General features: G+C 46.1%; 1 protein-coding gene across 6 annotated transcripts in view; it reads left to right on the top strand.

The window, feature by feature from the left end:
* The window catches only part of PAK3 (p21 (RAC1) activated kinase 3), a 188,725-nt gene that overhangs the window by 79,385 nt on the left and 93,522 nt on the right, over positions 1–15,818 (top strand). Inside the window, exon 1 of one of the 6 annotated variants that reach the window (XM_075007386.1) lies at positions 2,815–2,951. The exons of 3 other annotated variants lie outside the window; for them this stretch is intronic. Coding sequence is in view for 1 of the 3 variants with exons in the window: in XM_075007389.1 (XP_074863490.1) it covers positions 2,933–2,951 (19 nt within the window). In the remaining 2 variants the exon portion in view is untranslated. Of the gene's footprint in view, positions 1–2,814; positions 2,952–15,818 lie in introns of those variants that run through there. 2 more of the 6 variants (XM_075007389.1, XM_075007387.1) reach the window with 2 other exon arrangements.

Here is a 15,818-nt window from a genome sequence, read left to right on the forward strand (position 1 = left end):
GCTCTCTCCTAATCTCCGCTGCCCTTCTATCTCCTTCACTTGAGTTCCTGTTCTCTTTGGCTGCATCTACACTACAAGAGAAAATCAAATTTATTAAATTTGATTGCGACCATCCTCACCTCCCCACATTCTCCTCACAAAGTCAACTCATTGCTGCCACACTCAGCTGGCAAACATCGACTGGTGCAGTAGTGCATTGTGGGAACCTATCCCACAGTTCCCTCATCCCTGTATCATTCTGGGTGTGCTTGCTCGTCTTTGACATCATCTTCCCACAGTGCATTTTCTTCACTCCCCTCCCATGATAAGTAAATGTCCATATTTGCTGCTGGAAGGAAGGAGAAGTAGGGCATCCACAGAGGTGGCAAAAAAGTTAACAGACATCTCTTTATTCTGTAACTGAATTCTCAGCTGGCCATCCCCTGAGCGTCCCCCTCCCGTGATTGCACCTGATCCCTGAAAATAACACAGGGACCCTGAAAAGCTTGAAGAAAGAGAAGATAGGAAAGTTTTGAAAAAAGAGAGTTGCTGAGGGGAGGGTCTTTAGCTTCCCTGTTCACTATAAGGCTTCTGTGCACAGGCTGTGTTCTCAACTGGCCATCCACTGCGTGTTCCCTCTCCCATGATTGCATCCGATCCCTGAAAATAATCCTGGGACCTGAACTGTATTCTCAAAGTTAGACGAAAGAGGATAGAAAAGTCTAGGAAAAGACATTTTTGACTTCCCTCTTCATTACACAGACATTGCGAACATGGGTGATGGCAGTTAAGTATCATACACTGAACTTACAATGGAAACAGGAATCTCAACTAGCCTTCCCCGCTGTGTTTTTGGAGGGTCAAAGCATGAGGACAGATTGGAAATGTTAGGAAAGAGATTTTATAACAGAAACATCAAAACAACAGGTGTCTGCAATGCACAACAAGACCCTGAAAATATTTTTGGTTGGGGCTGGGGCTGGGGCTGGGGGCGGGGCTGGGGGTGGGTCTGCGGCTGCAGAGCTGGTTGAAATGTTGAAGTAATACAAGTAGTCCCCCTGCGTATCTTAGCCACCAGGGGAGACTTGCCCACAGTGGCAGCAAGCCCTGCTGGTCTCTTGCTAGAGGTGTAGGGGTGTTTCAGTGGGGGGCCAGTTTAATTTGTTCCCCCCAAATATCTTAGCTGCTGGCGGAGATGTCTCCCTGGTGGCAGCAAGCCTCTGAAACGCTTTCCTGCCCTTGGAGCCCTAACCATGCACAAGCCAGGACACGGTGCTGCCTGGCAGCATGGTCAGCACTGAATAGCAGGCACATCCTTTTACTGAGTCCAGGTCTACCCACATTATGTGGCTGAGCAGGGGAAAGATCCCAACTGCGTGGCGCCTGTGTGGGAGGAAGGGGCATGCCTACAAATTTAAACTACTGAGGAGAAGTTTCTCAGCATCTTATGCAAGCATGACCCCCACAACAGCCTTGCTGCCATATGGTGCGGTGGGACCGCGGCTGGCGCTGGGCAGCGCATTGAAAAATAACACATATACTGATAGAACCATGAGCTCTGTTCTGGGGCTCTTTGTAATGGGTAGATGCACTCACAGTGCTAATAGGAAAGAACAGCATTTCTCAGGCTCTCATACAAACACGACCCTACAGCCACAGGCTTTCTGGTCCTGATTTGAAATTCACAATGTTCCTGCTACCTGGAGTGTTCTGATGTACCTGGAGAGCAGGAATACAACTTGTTGGTTCTTTAGAAGCAGCAGATGTCTCAGAAGATTTAATTCTTCAAGCCAGTTTGTGCTTTAAAATCCTAAACAGAAAGACAGAACAAGAACAAGAAAGACAGAACAAGAAAAATAATCTGCTTTTACACCCTGGAGAAGAGGAATCCCTTTGGACTAGTCCATGCCTCATTGCACAAACATGTCCTCTTGATTTGCTGGAAGTTTGTATGGAAGAAGAACCACTGTAGCAAAAGCACAAAGATTTCAGCAGCACATGGGGATGATGTATAGCAAAGTGGCCTATTGTGGGAACCGGAAGCAAGTTTCATTAAATTTTCCTCCTCTTGTGGGACAAAGAGAAATCAGTCCCCATTATCTATGATGCCAACCCAAATTTACAGCTGGAAGTCAGACATATCTTTTTACTGTGAATGATGAAGGCCAAGAATTGAAAGAGTTCAGAAGTCTGAATGACCCTCTTACCACTGCAGTTCTGGGGTGAGGTATATTGACAGCACAGTGCTGAGGAAACTTGCACTACTCCTGCCCGTGCTCAGTGTGTGCTTCATGTATAAATACAGGTCTTCATTGTCAGTGGCTGTAAATTCAATGCCCTAAACCAACAGTGAATTGATGGGAAAAATAAAGAGTGTAAAAATGGAATGCTTGTCTAGTCCCTGCTTTGCTTGTCTTAGGAAGGAGTTTTGTATGGCTTTGGGTCCATTTTTCCTCCAAAATAAACACATGAATGAAGGGGATGGTGCTACATCTAAAGTTGTGTGCATATGTATGTGTGTGTGTGCGTGTGCACTCATGCACAAACTCATTTCTGATTTGGGCACTTGACTGGTTTTAACCTGCTGCCAGTGGGGAGATTCTTACACCCCTCCTGTGTTGTTTTTTTCAAGTTTCTATATGTGTCCTGCCACTTCAGTTTTTTTGAGTTTTGTGCTTTGAAACAAAAGATTTGTCTGTTCCAGCCCTCTCAGTGCTATTAGTAGTATTATTATCTGCTCTCTCTCCACCAATGAGTGCAGCCAAAACCTGGTGACGACATGGGCTAGGGAACAGCAAGGAGGCAGTGGAGCATCCAAGCTACTAATGTTAGGATTGGAGGTCAAGAAGCTGCTCTCCACAGAGAATGGGAAGCTTGCAGATGGACTAAGCTTGCAGGGGAGGTAGCTTTTGCTGACAATACCAGACCTCCAAGGTGGACAATCGTGTGCAGTATGACAGGACAAAGTGCAGGTAATCCCTTTATTTTTGCTACCAGACTGTCAGTGCAATTGGTGCCTTGTCTTGTGCTGTTCAGCTGGGAGAGGAATGGCCTATGGTTGCTTTCTTAAAGCTGCCTGCAGTGAACATTACAAACAGTCATGTGTTCTGTTGAAATTCCCTTTATTGTTGCTGAAACTATAAATACAGCAGGGAAATCATCCTACACCACTGATGCTCTGCAGAGTATTTGGTTGTGCTGGGGACGGTGAGGGCAGGGGGGCTATGGTGATGTATTCTAGGCTTTGTGTATTTTTCCCCATCAGTGACACCTATATTATTTTATAGCATCTGATTCTTAAGAAATGGAGATTAACGTGTTCTGGCAGATAACTTCCTGGTGAAATAAAAACGGTGAAGCCTGCATTGGCACTGAAGTTGTGTCAACACAGAGACCAGCCGTAAAAGCTGTCTTGCTGTGTTTGAAAGCAAACCCCAACAATGCAGTTTTTCTGGGCTGTGCTTCTGCGGAAGTGTAAGAAAACCTATAGACCCTTTGTTATTTATTCTTCTGTAATTTGCTGGCAAAATGCACCTGGTTCACCCTTTTAAAACACTTTCCTGCTAAGTTTTCCCCAAATCAATTAAATGCAGTGATTTTGGTCTTTCTCGTGCACACACATGGTGGTGGTTTGTGACACCACAATGAAGCCGGCCCTGTGTTGGGTCGTCCCTTTGTCCCAGTATTGTACACTAGCCAATTGACGAAATGTTATAGCCCAGTGGCCTGCTGCTCCAGTCTCCTGTCCTCAGAGGGGGAGATGATTTAAACAGCAGTGCTCCAGAGACCATTCAACTTCTTTTAGATCCGGCTTTTTCTGGTGCTAGAATGGACGCACATTTTGCAGAGCCAGACTCTCTTCAATATCATTCCATGTAAAGCAATAGGGGGATGGAAAAGGTGAAAAGCTATTGAATTTGGATTGCGCTGCTTCTGAAATGTTGGGTGGACTTGGGCCTGAGCGGTGAAGTGCAGCTCTGGCTCTGGATTTGGATTTTGGGGGTCTGAAAAATCCCCATTGTGGCTAATATGGAACTTTGAGGCTAAATTTCCCAGGAGGGAGCAACTTCCTTGTTTGAGGAGTTTGGCAAGCAAGTTTGTACCTCCCATTCCCCCCTTCCACCCTTTCCCCCACTAAACCCCACCAATTTGTTAGCCATGGGCAAGGAGTATTTGGGGTTTGTTACTGACCCGTAAATGCCCCTTGTGCTGTGTGATAGCTGGTACGGTAGTGGCTAGACAGAGATCAAACCCCTGTTTACCGGGTGACTTGGTGCTGCTCTGACTCTACCCAGTGTGATCAGCAGGACTTCCTGTCGTAAGGGTGAGGGGTGAGTTGGCTAAGGGATGTGGGTCAGGCAGCTGGTGACCCGAGGGGGTGGAGGGAGGAGGGGAGAAGATGCTGGGGCTTGAGAGGAAGGTAAAACAAAATGCTCCCCAGTGTCACCTGTTCCTTGCTGGCCTTAATGTTCTAGGCTCGGTCTGTGTTTGGCTGCTGGGAGAAGGGAACACATGGGGGCAGGGTGGTGCACGGGATACGACTGCGATGAGCAAGGGGGTATGGGCCCACTGAGTAGGGTGAGACAAAGGACTGTGGGCTTGGTGTGCAGTGGGAGTGAGGGGAAGGGGGAAGGGTGCACAAGGAGGGCAGCAGAGAGCAAGGAAAGAGTGAGCAAGAAGGGAGGCGTGGGCTGGGGGCCAGTGTGAGAGAGGCCGGGTGGGAAAGACAAGGGCTTGGAAGAGGAGCCAGGGGGTGTCTGGCCGGGAGGGAAAAACTGAGGGTGAAGTCACGGCAGGATGAGTGAGCATGATAGGAGAGTGGAGGGAGAATAATCTCATTCAGCCAAGCAGGCAGGTTGGGGCTGGATAAGCTCCAGGGGAGAAGAGATCGAGAGGCCGAGCGCTGGCAAACCCTTCATGCTCCCTAGCTAGGAGCTACAGGGGGAGCATTCCCTGCCCCTGCGCTTATTGACATTCCACTTTTTTTCTTACAATTTCCCACCAGGGCCCCAGTGACTTAGCTCCACCAACAGCAGTGAAGGGGAAGCACTCCTACAGAGGGAGCAAAGGTCGCTCCCACCAGGCCATCTAGCCCTTGTTTGGACAGGCAGAGATAACATGGTCCTTAAGGCACTGCTGGGCCTGTGCGCTAGCCTGAGTGGGGAATTTCCACAAAAAGGACCAGTGTAGACAAGGCCCGTGTGCACTTATCTCATCCATCTGTGTTGTGACACGTGATGGAGACAGGCAAAGAGGCAAAGGGCAATGGAACGATGAACCCATGCATTTCACGGATGGCGAACACATAGTGGCAGTGACCCCCTAATTTGGTCTCTATGTGAGAATTTCTTTGCTAATAAAAAAAGCAGCTGAAAAAATCCAGCATACAGAGAGGTTGCTCTAGGCCGGGGGTTTGCAACCTATAGCTCTGGAGCCATATGCAGCTCTTTAAGGACTTCTTTGTGGCTCCCAACACTATAACTGCAAAGTAAAAAAAAAAAAAAAAAAAAAAGCTCTCCTGATTATTTTCAATAAACGATGAATGTCTAAAAGCCCAACAACGAACAACTCATATCTAAATAGTAAACAATATGTATATCTCAAAACATTGGATAGCTCCCCCTTTTATACGTGCAGTACATTGTGGGATATGATACTGTATCTGTGTTTGGATGGCGTTGCTAATGAAGTCTTGATTTTGAAAAGGAAAAGGAAGCTTGTGGCATTCCTGCTGTCACGGGTAACACACCTTTAAGAAGGAACGCTGAAGTTAAACACGAAGTAAAATTGGCATAATGACAGGGGGATTGGGAGTGAAAGTCAGGGAGACAGTGGTACAAACACACACATGTAAAGTGTGAGGAAATAGATTATGGAAAAAGTTTGTGAATGTCCTGCAGTGAACATGTATCCCATTATTAACCATTGTGTGTGCCAGAGGTAACAAAAAGTGTGGTTTGATGTTATTTGTTAAGGACTGTCTTATATTCACATGCATTGCAGCTCTTGCATTATTTTTTACCGAGCTTGAAAAAAATGGCTCTTCTGGCTATTTTGGCTGATGACCCCTGCCAGGCCCACGTGTGCAGATGTGCAAGGGCTGTGCAGGCAGGCAGGCAGAGCTAGGCCTGGGAGGGAATTGCTCTGGACTTGAGCAGATTGTTCCTTGGTCTAGACTTGGGGTCACTGCAGGCTGCAGTAATGCTGCATTCGCTCCTTTAGGTATGCATGTGCATGAGAAGCATGTCTGAGCTGCACCTTTGAGAAGGATTCAAAGGACCACGGGCCACTGTCTGCACCAGAGCAATATGCAAGAGCTGCAGTAGTACCTCCAGTCAGCCATTGGGAGGCATTAACCAGGGCAGCCTGCCTTTGCAGTCATGGGCTCTGTGCCCTCTACTCAGATGTTTCCCCTGCTCCCTCACCACAAGCCCCTTTTAACGCCTTCACCAATGAAAGGACCCACCATGATCCTCCTTGCACGTTCTCATGACTCCTCCAGTGCTGGGTCCTGAGGGAGCTGCGGACCTGCCATCCTTTCAAATAGACAAAACTGAACAAACTCCCTTGGCGAAATCCTGGCCACACTGAAGTTCATAGGACTTTGTCTCATCTGTTTATATTGTACAGAACCAAAACCCGGCATGTGAACAGCCCCTAAACACGAGGAGAAGCTGAAACCCAAATCCAACCTTTGTGGCCTGAGTCCTTCTGCACAAAGCTACTTTGCAAGCCTTGACAAAGAGGCAGTGACAGCCCAGTAAGGGCACAGGGGCTGCATCTTTGTCACCATGGTGCCAGTACAGTAGTTACATATGCCCATAGACTGGGCCCAGCTCAGTTATTAGCCTCGGTGATCATCAGTTAGTCTTGTTCCTGTAAGAAGACTGCTGGTTACCTTTGACAATCCCATTTCAGTGCCCCACCTCTGCAGTGAGACCTCCTCACCTCTCTGCTATTTTTAGAGATGGACCCACACCACAACATTTGAGTCTGAATCTGAGCTTTCCCAGAATTCAGTGGTCACCAGATCTAAGCTTGTTAAAGGGCCCGTTGAGAACTTCAGAACTGCTTCCAAAGGGCCAGGATTTTCAGATTCTCTTTTCAGCTCCTCTCTTCTTTTAGTCATGTTTGTGTGGAAGTGTCTGGTCAAGAGGGAGATGTTGCCAGACAGGTCTTCCTTTATGGCTGCAATGAGCTCTGGGTCTGCATTGACTCTCTTGAGATTTTTTGGTTTCTGATTTTTTACCCATTACACACTGGGCAGTCAGGAACCCTCTGTTATCTTCTGTATTCACCATCAGCTTTACATTCTCAATAAAAAAGTTCCTAATGTGCTTTCTTATTAGTTGGATTTCCAGGAATTTCATATCCTCTCCATCCCCACAACTTTGTTTTGCCATAATAAAGCTTACCAACACATCTGCAATATTTTCCATTTATCAAGCACTTCCCATCTGAGGCTCTCTTAACACCTTGTAGCTTATAAATGCTAACTAATTAAAGCTCATAATGAGTTTGTGAAGTAGGGAAGTATTATAAGATTAGCTTTCAAAGAGGGGTAAGGTGAGGCTCAGAATTTAAGGAAACTTCCCCTAAGGTCTCACACCTGACATTTCCAGACTCCTTGTTCTGTACATGTCATCAAACCAGTAATGATCAACAAGTTCCAGTACAGTTACTGCAATGTCTGAGGCCATAAAATACTGCAGCATTGCTCATGCAGTCTTCTAATTTTATTGAAAAATGTCTCAGTACTGCATGTGCTCTTTAGAACATGGGCAGATCACAAGAGCCTCTAAATCTGATCACAGTTCAGTTACCCTTACCTATGAGATAAGCAAGTATTTGGGTGTTTTGCTTCTGCCACTGTGAAATATCAGTCCAGACCAATCATGACGGATTTAATGCAGCGGGAAGTACGTTCTCTTGAGTAAGAAGCCAAGTAGCTAGAAAAGGGTATAGTACAAAACAGACCCAAGATGAGACCAGTCTGAGGAAGCTAAGCTGCAATGAAAAGTTAAAGGAGTATGAACTCAATAGAAACGAGACCTAGAGTTTATCTGACCACAGTTTTCCAACCTTAGGAAGACACATTATTCTTATTGGGAACAAAGGTTTGAAAAGAGTGAGGGAAAAAGAAATGAGTCGCTTAGATAGGACTGCTTCATATCAAACATATGAAATAAGGCATTGGGTAAGATGAGCTCAGGAGACAGCAAGTGTTAACGTGCCTGAAGAATATGAGAAAACACAGGAACAGTTAACACTAGGCAAAGGTTTGCGGCAGGGTGGCATTTACTTTTTCTTAAATCTTTCAGTTCTTCAGTTGGTACCATGATGTGCTTGATGTTTGAAAATCTTGTGCCATGTGGAGTGCCATTAGGGAAGCATCTATCTAAAACAAGAGCACGGGGTCTAAGGTCAGGGTATGGACTCCCCCTGCCCAAAATCTGGGGAATTTCAGATTCTAGTCTGGATTTTAATTTCATTATATGGGCCTATGGTGGAGCATGGAAATAGGGCTCTCTCTTCCTTCCTTTTCTCTCCAGGTAGCTAATTCCCTGGAGGTAACTCTAAGATAAAAATGAAAAAATCTAAAACTATTTGCGTTTTGGTGCTGGTTTGTGCTGAGGCTTGGCTGGGTGGCTCTTGCCTAGTTCAATGACCAAGCTGGATGATCTGCAGCTGCAGATAATACGCAGCAGCTAGCAAAGCATCGTGACACCCTTGTTTTAGGCAAAGTGGAGGGAGGTTTGTTTTGTGTCTCAGGTAAACACTAGAGAGGAGCCTCTTTCTGCTGTCCCTAGCACCTAGTGACACACTCCAGGAAGAATGTTCCACATTGCACAGACCTGCCATGTGTCCATCAAAAAGATCTGGGCTGTGTAAGAAGCAAAGCTCTCGGAATGTCCAGGCCACTGGCTGGGGATTCTGCGAATGGGTTACATCCACTTCAGTGTCTGGCAGACATAAGACTTTATTTTGCAGTTTTTAGTTGCAAAAAAAGTTGTATGACTTTGTCCCTGGTGGGAGTACTGAACAGGATCCGTCTCGGAGAGATCACTCTCAGTTTTCTGTGGGGGTTTTGATAAAATCACATTTAGCCTGCTCCTAAATTGGATTAAACCCTTTGTGCCTCCCTCAAGAGAGCTCTGCCAATGGAACTGCTGCAGCAAGTAACAGGAGCAGAGGTTAGTTCAGCGTTTGTGTTGTTTTGATGGATTTTGAACATGTAGGTGTATAAAGTAGATAAGTGTGCCTAGCTCTAGAAATATGGGCATCACCTGAGCCAAGAGCTCATATGACCACATCGCGAAATACATTTACTCGTCTTTCATACAGCATGGCACAGTCTCTGCGCCTGCAGGTTACCCCCAGTCACACAGTTAAAATAATGCAAATCACAAGTGGAGCAGTGTTCATGCTGCTGCTGCTGCCTTAGGGGTCCCTGGTGTGTTGGGAGAGAAGGCTAAACATGCCCCTGGAATATCTGCAGGCTGGCCCATTGGTTTGCATGACCAATAACCTAACTTATGTCTGCTCCCATAATGCAGGTTTTATCCTGGGAGGCCTTTCGCATAGGCCTGCAGCTGCGTCTCACCGGTTGGTGGTGGAGGTCGTAATGTTTTCCGTGTTAGCTCCTTCCCGTCTTTCCATTGTAAAAGAAAAAAATCCTCTAAACCTGAAACCGTCTAGTGCTTTTCTGCAGTGACTCTTGACTGGCCCTGCAGTGCCTAGGCTGCTAGCTGATACTCTTACCAGCCACCGGCTTGACGTAATGTGGGGCTGTTTGTTAGAACTGTTGCTGCAGTTGTACTATGGACCTGGTGACAGGGTTGCTAGTAACTTTGTACTGTACATTCCTGTGCGTAATTTGCTACTGTGCTGCCATTGAGCCTTCCCATGCTCCCTGTTCCGTGGCTGATCCGGGGCTTGGCTTTGGTGATAACCTTTCACCATCACTTCTGAAGTTGTTTGAAAAAGGGTATTGTACAGGTGAAGGCCAAGAAAATACCTCTAATTCCCATTCTATTCTGTGAAACACTGTCTGTTGTGCTCTGCATTGAGGTTCATCTGTCTCGGAGTAGACACTGAGACCAGATCTCCTCTTGGTGCATGAATATTTTAACACTTGAAATTCTGCCTACCTGCTCCAGAAAAGAGCCATTCAGATCCTCATTTGACCCTTCAATGAACAGGCATCAGGTGGCTCAGGTCAACAGCCAGGCTAGTTCTTGCAGTGAGGCTGATAATAACAACATTTCTCTGGCTTGTACTGTGACCTCCTCTTCCTCACTGGACTCGTGGGAGCTCAAAGTTGGGTGAAGTGGATGGTTTCTAGGACGAAAACTAGGCAGTAAGAATTCTTTCTTTGCACTAATGCGGCAGGGAGGCTAATAGCTTTTGGGGGGAAGCTCAGCTCTAAGTGTCAGGAGGAGGTTTTCATACCGTCAAGGTTGGGGGAATCAAGTCTGCCCCTCTCTACATCTCTGTCCTTACGTCTTCCTACCCTGTACCTTTCTCTCTATGCTCCTCCACTGGCTCTCTCCAGACTCCTCCCTTTGTGCCCTGCTCCCATTCATGGCTTTGTATCTTCCAATGCCATTCCCTTTGCTTGGATGAGCTTATTGCTTCCCATGTGCCAAACTCACCCTCCCTGCCCTCTGATCCCCTCTTTTCTGAAGCTTCCTTCTGATGGTCCCTGTTGCTGATCCGTGTCTGAGTTAGGACCAGAGGTGGGTCTAATGGGACACATGCCCTGCGGTGGAGAGTGAGGAGAATCCCCCTTCTCTTTTGCATCCTTGGGAGGAGGGGAGAAGTCAACATTGCAGTCCTTGAACCGAGGGAGCACAAGGAATCCTCCAGTTCAGCATTTCTCAAATGCACATGGCCACCCGTGGCATTTTTTTCTTTTTCTGTCCTGACAGCTGCCAGAAGCCTGGGCAGAAATTGCTGGGGACAATGCCGCAGCCCTCCCTCCCTGCAGATCCAACTGTTGCTCCTAAATAGCTGTTACCAAGAGCACTGAGATGTGCTGCCTCAATGTTTGCACTGGTGCTGCTGGCAAGGATGGGCAATCTGCAGTCTCCTTGGGGCTCTGGCTGGTACCTCTGGAGATACATGGGGCTACCAGTGAGGGAGTCTGTGGTGGTCCCCTTGGCAGCTCCCCCACTCCTGTCCAGGTGGGGCATGGGGATCCGGGGACTTCTCAGCCAGCCAGTGAGTTCCTGATCTTTCCCAGGATGAGGTCTTGCTCTAGGGCCTTTCTGAGAGACAAGTCAGTGCTTTCCCTGCCTGTAGCTCCCAAGTAACTCAACGACTCCGGGTTGCTGGGCAGGTCCCTGGCAGGGTGAGGGGCTCCCACTCCATCACATGCTCCAAGCTCACAAAGCGAAGTCTGGGTGTGCTGAATGGGGAGCTCTGCTTCCACGGCCTTCCTACTACATGAATAAACTACAGTGATTTGGACATGTGTACGCTCCTATGTATTTGTTTTCCCTAAAGCTATTTTAGTGTTTTAGGAAAAAATTGCCAGAGTGGCCAACAGCGGTCGCACTCTGAGGCTACCAGAAATTTTGTTATGAGAACCCAATGCAAACAGTGACGTGGATTGAAAGTGAAAGCCCTTACTGCACTGGCTAGCAGAGCTGGCCCTGCACGAGGTCCCCTTCTTTTCAAGGGGTGTAGTCACGCTCTTCCCTGAACTCAGAGGTATTATCCCTGCCCCAGGCACGCTGCTTCCAGGGTTTCACCTGCGGGCAAGGCCTTGCACTCCCACATTCCCATCACCTTCACTGCAGCCACTGACATCATATCCATAGGCTGCTCTTTGGTTGTATGTTCTTTGGGCCTTTTGCCATGTCATTATCATAGCTATTCATGTAGACTGCATCATACAGACTTACCTGAATGTGAAGAATACTTGGCACCATATTGTTTGTAAGAAGATGTAATAGAAGACTGTGAACAAGTATCCCAGGCAGATGGTTCTCTAGTTCTTGCATCTGGGCATATCTCACCTGCCTTCCTCCTTGTCCAATGAGATTTCACAGCAACATCATGTGGACGGAATTCTCCAGCCAATAGGTGGTGCCAGCAATCAACTACAGTTTTCTTCGGTTCACTCTGCATAGCTCACTGAGGTGAATGGCAGTGTTTGCCAGACTAAGAGGTTGTCTTCACAGGGAGATTTTCCAGCATAGCTGTAGTGATATTAAGTCTAAGTCCCCAGGCAGACACGCTGGTCTGGAACACGTGATTTTATTCTAATATACTTAGTCTGCTTGGAAAGTGGAGAAAGTATACTGGAGTCAAGTAATTTTTATTCCAGAATAGTGTATCCAAATGGGGAATTCTAATTATAGCAGTAGATTTATACCAGTATAGCTACACTGGGAAATGCAGCCATATTGACATTTACTCCTGGGCAAAGACAGAGCAAAAATCTATCTGTGCTTTTCCCAGCTTCTCCCAGCTGCCACCAAAGTTCTGTGAGGACTGCCATTGGCTTCCTGGTGGAATTATGTAGCCTGGGGACCCCAGTGCTGGCTCTTAATTCTGTCATAAAGTGTCAATGAGCAGCAGAGGCTCACAGTTTAAGAACTGTGGGGAGAAGATGACTAGACTTAAGATTTAGATTTGGCAGAATTCAATGTTTTTTAATAATATTAATGGATAATGTTGATGTTTATATTACGGTATTTTTTTAGATTTGCATTGTCTTCAGTTCTCACATTTGCAGGAAATTATTGGTGGGGTCCACTCCAGGGGAAGCCATTCAGTAGTTGTTTAATGAGTTAATTAGCAAACATCAAAAAGTTACAGTTATATAGCCATTACAAACAAATAGTCAAAATAGCATGTCCACGTGTACAAAATAAATAGCCATAAATCAAATGCTCACAAGTTCTCAAGCTGCATGTTTCTTACTGTTCCTATCTGTAACTTTCAGTTATTATTAATGGAAATATTTTGTGCTGGTTTGTGTGTGTGTGTGCAGGAAATTGATGCTTATATTTACTAGTAAAAATTTAATCCTTCTGCGCCTACTTATATTACTCTCCTGCAGAAGGAGTGGCTCCTGCCCGCTGCTTCGAAAGTTGTCATTGGACTGTATGATGTTGGCATGAGGTGATGGGTAGCAGGCATCTGAATCAAGCACTTTTCTGTGGTTGGTACATTCTGAGCTCTTGGGAGCTTCAGTTATATCTAATTGTTAAGGCTGCTTTAATGTTCATCAAAATGGGTCACGTTTAGCTTTGGAGTAACCATATGGTTAGTGTTATGGTATAGGCTGAGTCTCCCTAATCCAGACTTTCCTAGTATGGAAACACCCCTTGTCTGGCTACGTTGATGACCCAGTGGGTGCTCTGAGGCTGGAGCACTCACTGAGAAAAAACGGTGGGCTGGGACCAGGAGTGTCGAAGGATCAAGGAAGAGCAGAGCCTGGTAGGACTGGAGGAATGGAGGCCCCAGAGCTCTGGGGGCTGGCAGCCAGGAAGAGAGCCCTGGCTCCCTGGGGAGCAGCAGTGGGGTCTCATCTGGACGAGTAGAAGGGAGCCTCCGGCACCCTGGGGACGGGAGCCCCAGTGGTCTTGGGGCTGGCAACAGAGCCCTAACTGGCGAAGTGGAGGGGAGGCCCCAGCACAACTGGAGAGTGGAGCCCCAGTGACCCAGGGGCTGGCAGTGGGGAGGGTCTGGACTCCCTGAGGAAGGGAGAGGCCCGTGCCCTTAAAGCCAGGAGCCAGAAATAGAGAGGCCAGCATTGACTTCCCAGGTTTTCTGAAAGAATAATTAACTAAGGAATAAATGTGCTGACTTAGAAAGAGCTGTGTGGAAACTCATAACTGTGAGAAAGAGAAGTTCAGACCCTGCCCTGTTTAGACAATCTGCCTTGCTGGGAATATTGTAGTACAAGCCGGAATTGTGAAGCCTGGAAAAACCCCTGGTCAAGAGGGAGAGAGATGTGGGTGGCTTAGAATGGGTGCTCCTGGTGCACCATTAATGGGGTATACAGGTGCAGTTGCCCTGAATTGTGACATGCCTGAAAGCTCCAACTGAGGTGGGTACCCAGTACTCCCAGGCAGTGTTCAGACATGTTATCAGAGACGTTTCCTGCCTGAATAGCACCGTGTTGAGAAATAAACAAACCAATGTTTTTCTGCTTTATAACAAAATTAAATCAACTTGTTTTCTGAAAATATCTGGTGCCAATTCAGCATCAGAACTCTGCGTGTTTGCTGTAGTATTTCCAGTTGAATACTAGGATTATGGTACAGTCATCATTTAAAAACTTAGCATTCACCGCACTAGGTCTAGCAAAGTTTCCCTTAGCTGCAATAAGAGATGCAGGAGCTACCATTAAAAGTCAGCATCCACCAGCATTATCTGTTACTTCCTGTCATTTTACTTGAGAAAACAGTAGCATCTCCACAATTATGTGGTAACTTTTAGTAAGCCTTGACTTCTTAATGGGGACCTCTGTTCCTCAGTAAAGCAGAAGCAGTAGAGTGGTAAATGTTGAGTTTTGAATGAAACATCTTTAAGCTTCTTTGTTTTCAATTTAAACCAATTTTTAACACCCCCCCCCAAAATACTGGGTTTTACAAAAAATATTATCAGTTTTTATTCGAATTTTCACTCTACTTTTGAATCGTTCAAATATATAACATAATTTGTTTTATTAGGAAAATACAATACATTGCATTAGATGCACATATTACTCCTGGGAAAATTCTGTGCTAAAAATAAAAATTCTGCATATTTTATTTGTCAAAATAACACAATATAATCTCTCCAGTTTCAAATATTTTGGTAGTTTGTTTCAAAATGCCTGTTAACAAATACATCAATAATACATAGCATGACAAAAAAGATTTCCCCTGGAGTAGGTAGTTAAAGAAAGTCCTATGAAAAATCATTTGCGATTAGGTGGTGCTGGAGGGGGCTGCATGGGGCCCCCAGTACCCAGACACTTCCCTTCCAAAAGAACCCAGTTGTGGGGCACCACCACGAGCTTGGAGACCCACATTCCCCCCGGCCCTGTCCTTTCCTTCCAGAGCCCAGCTATGGGACATGCTCCAGCCCCAGACTCTAGCACTTCTCTGCCTCCGACACCCCATACATGGGGCATTCCCCAGAGCCCAGACACCAGCATTCTCCCTCCCCACTCAGCCCAGCTGTGAGGTCTCTCCAGGGCCCAAATATTTGGAAGGGCTTAAGAAACAAAAACAGAAGCAAAGGCCAAAGTTGGGTGTATATTTTGCAAATGGTGTGTGGCCCAATTCTTAAATGTAAATAGTTATAGTCTTATAGTCCTAAGTCTACAGCAGTGAATTGTTTATTCCAAGGAATAGTTTTACTGGGGCATCAGAGAGATGCCTGCTCTTAAACTCAGAGGTGCCATTGTGTTTTTAGTTCTATTTTGTTTCTGCAGCAAGACACATTGAATTCCACTCACCAAAGCATTAATCTACTGAACACATTTTCCACCCATCCTTCATCCACCAAAATAAATCCAGGTACTTCTGCAGAAAAATGATTAATAAACACCAATCAATTCCTGAGAAAAATAAAATAAGAGGCAAAAAGGTTCATATTGTACTGGAACATCGAGATGGAGTAAATAATTTATTTTATATATAACATTTTAACTATAAATACTGTTTATCTTTTCAGAGCGTGGATAATTAACTAGACTAAAAAGACAATTTTAATATACTCAATTTTATCCCACTGGCACCCATAACCCTACTCATGGAAGAGTGAGCACTGTGCCTCTCTCCAGGCCCATGCCCAAGGGGCGTGAGCAGGGTGTGAATGCAGCCCCCGCCATG

The sequence above is a fragment of the Carettochelys insculpta genome, chromosome 13 (genome assembly GCF_033958435.1).
Source record: "Carettochelys insculpta isolate YL-2023 chromosome 13, ASM3395843v1, whole genome shotgun sequence".
Taxonomy (NCBI): Eukaryota; Metazoa; Chordata; order Testudines; family Carettochelyidae; genus Carettochelys; species Carettochelys insculpta.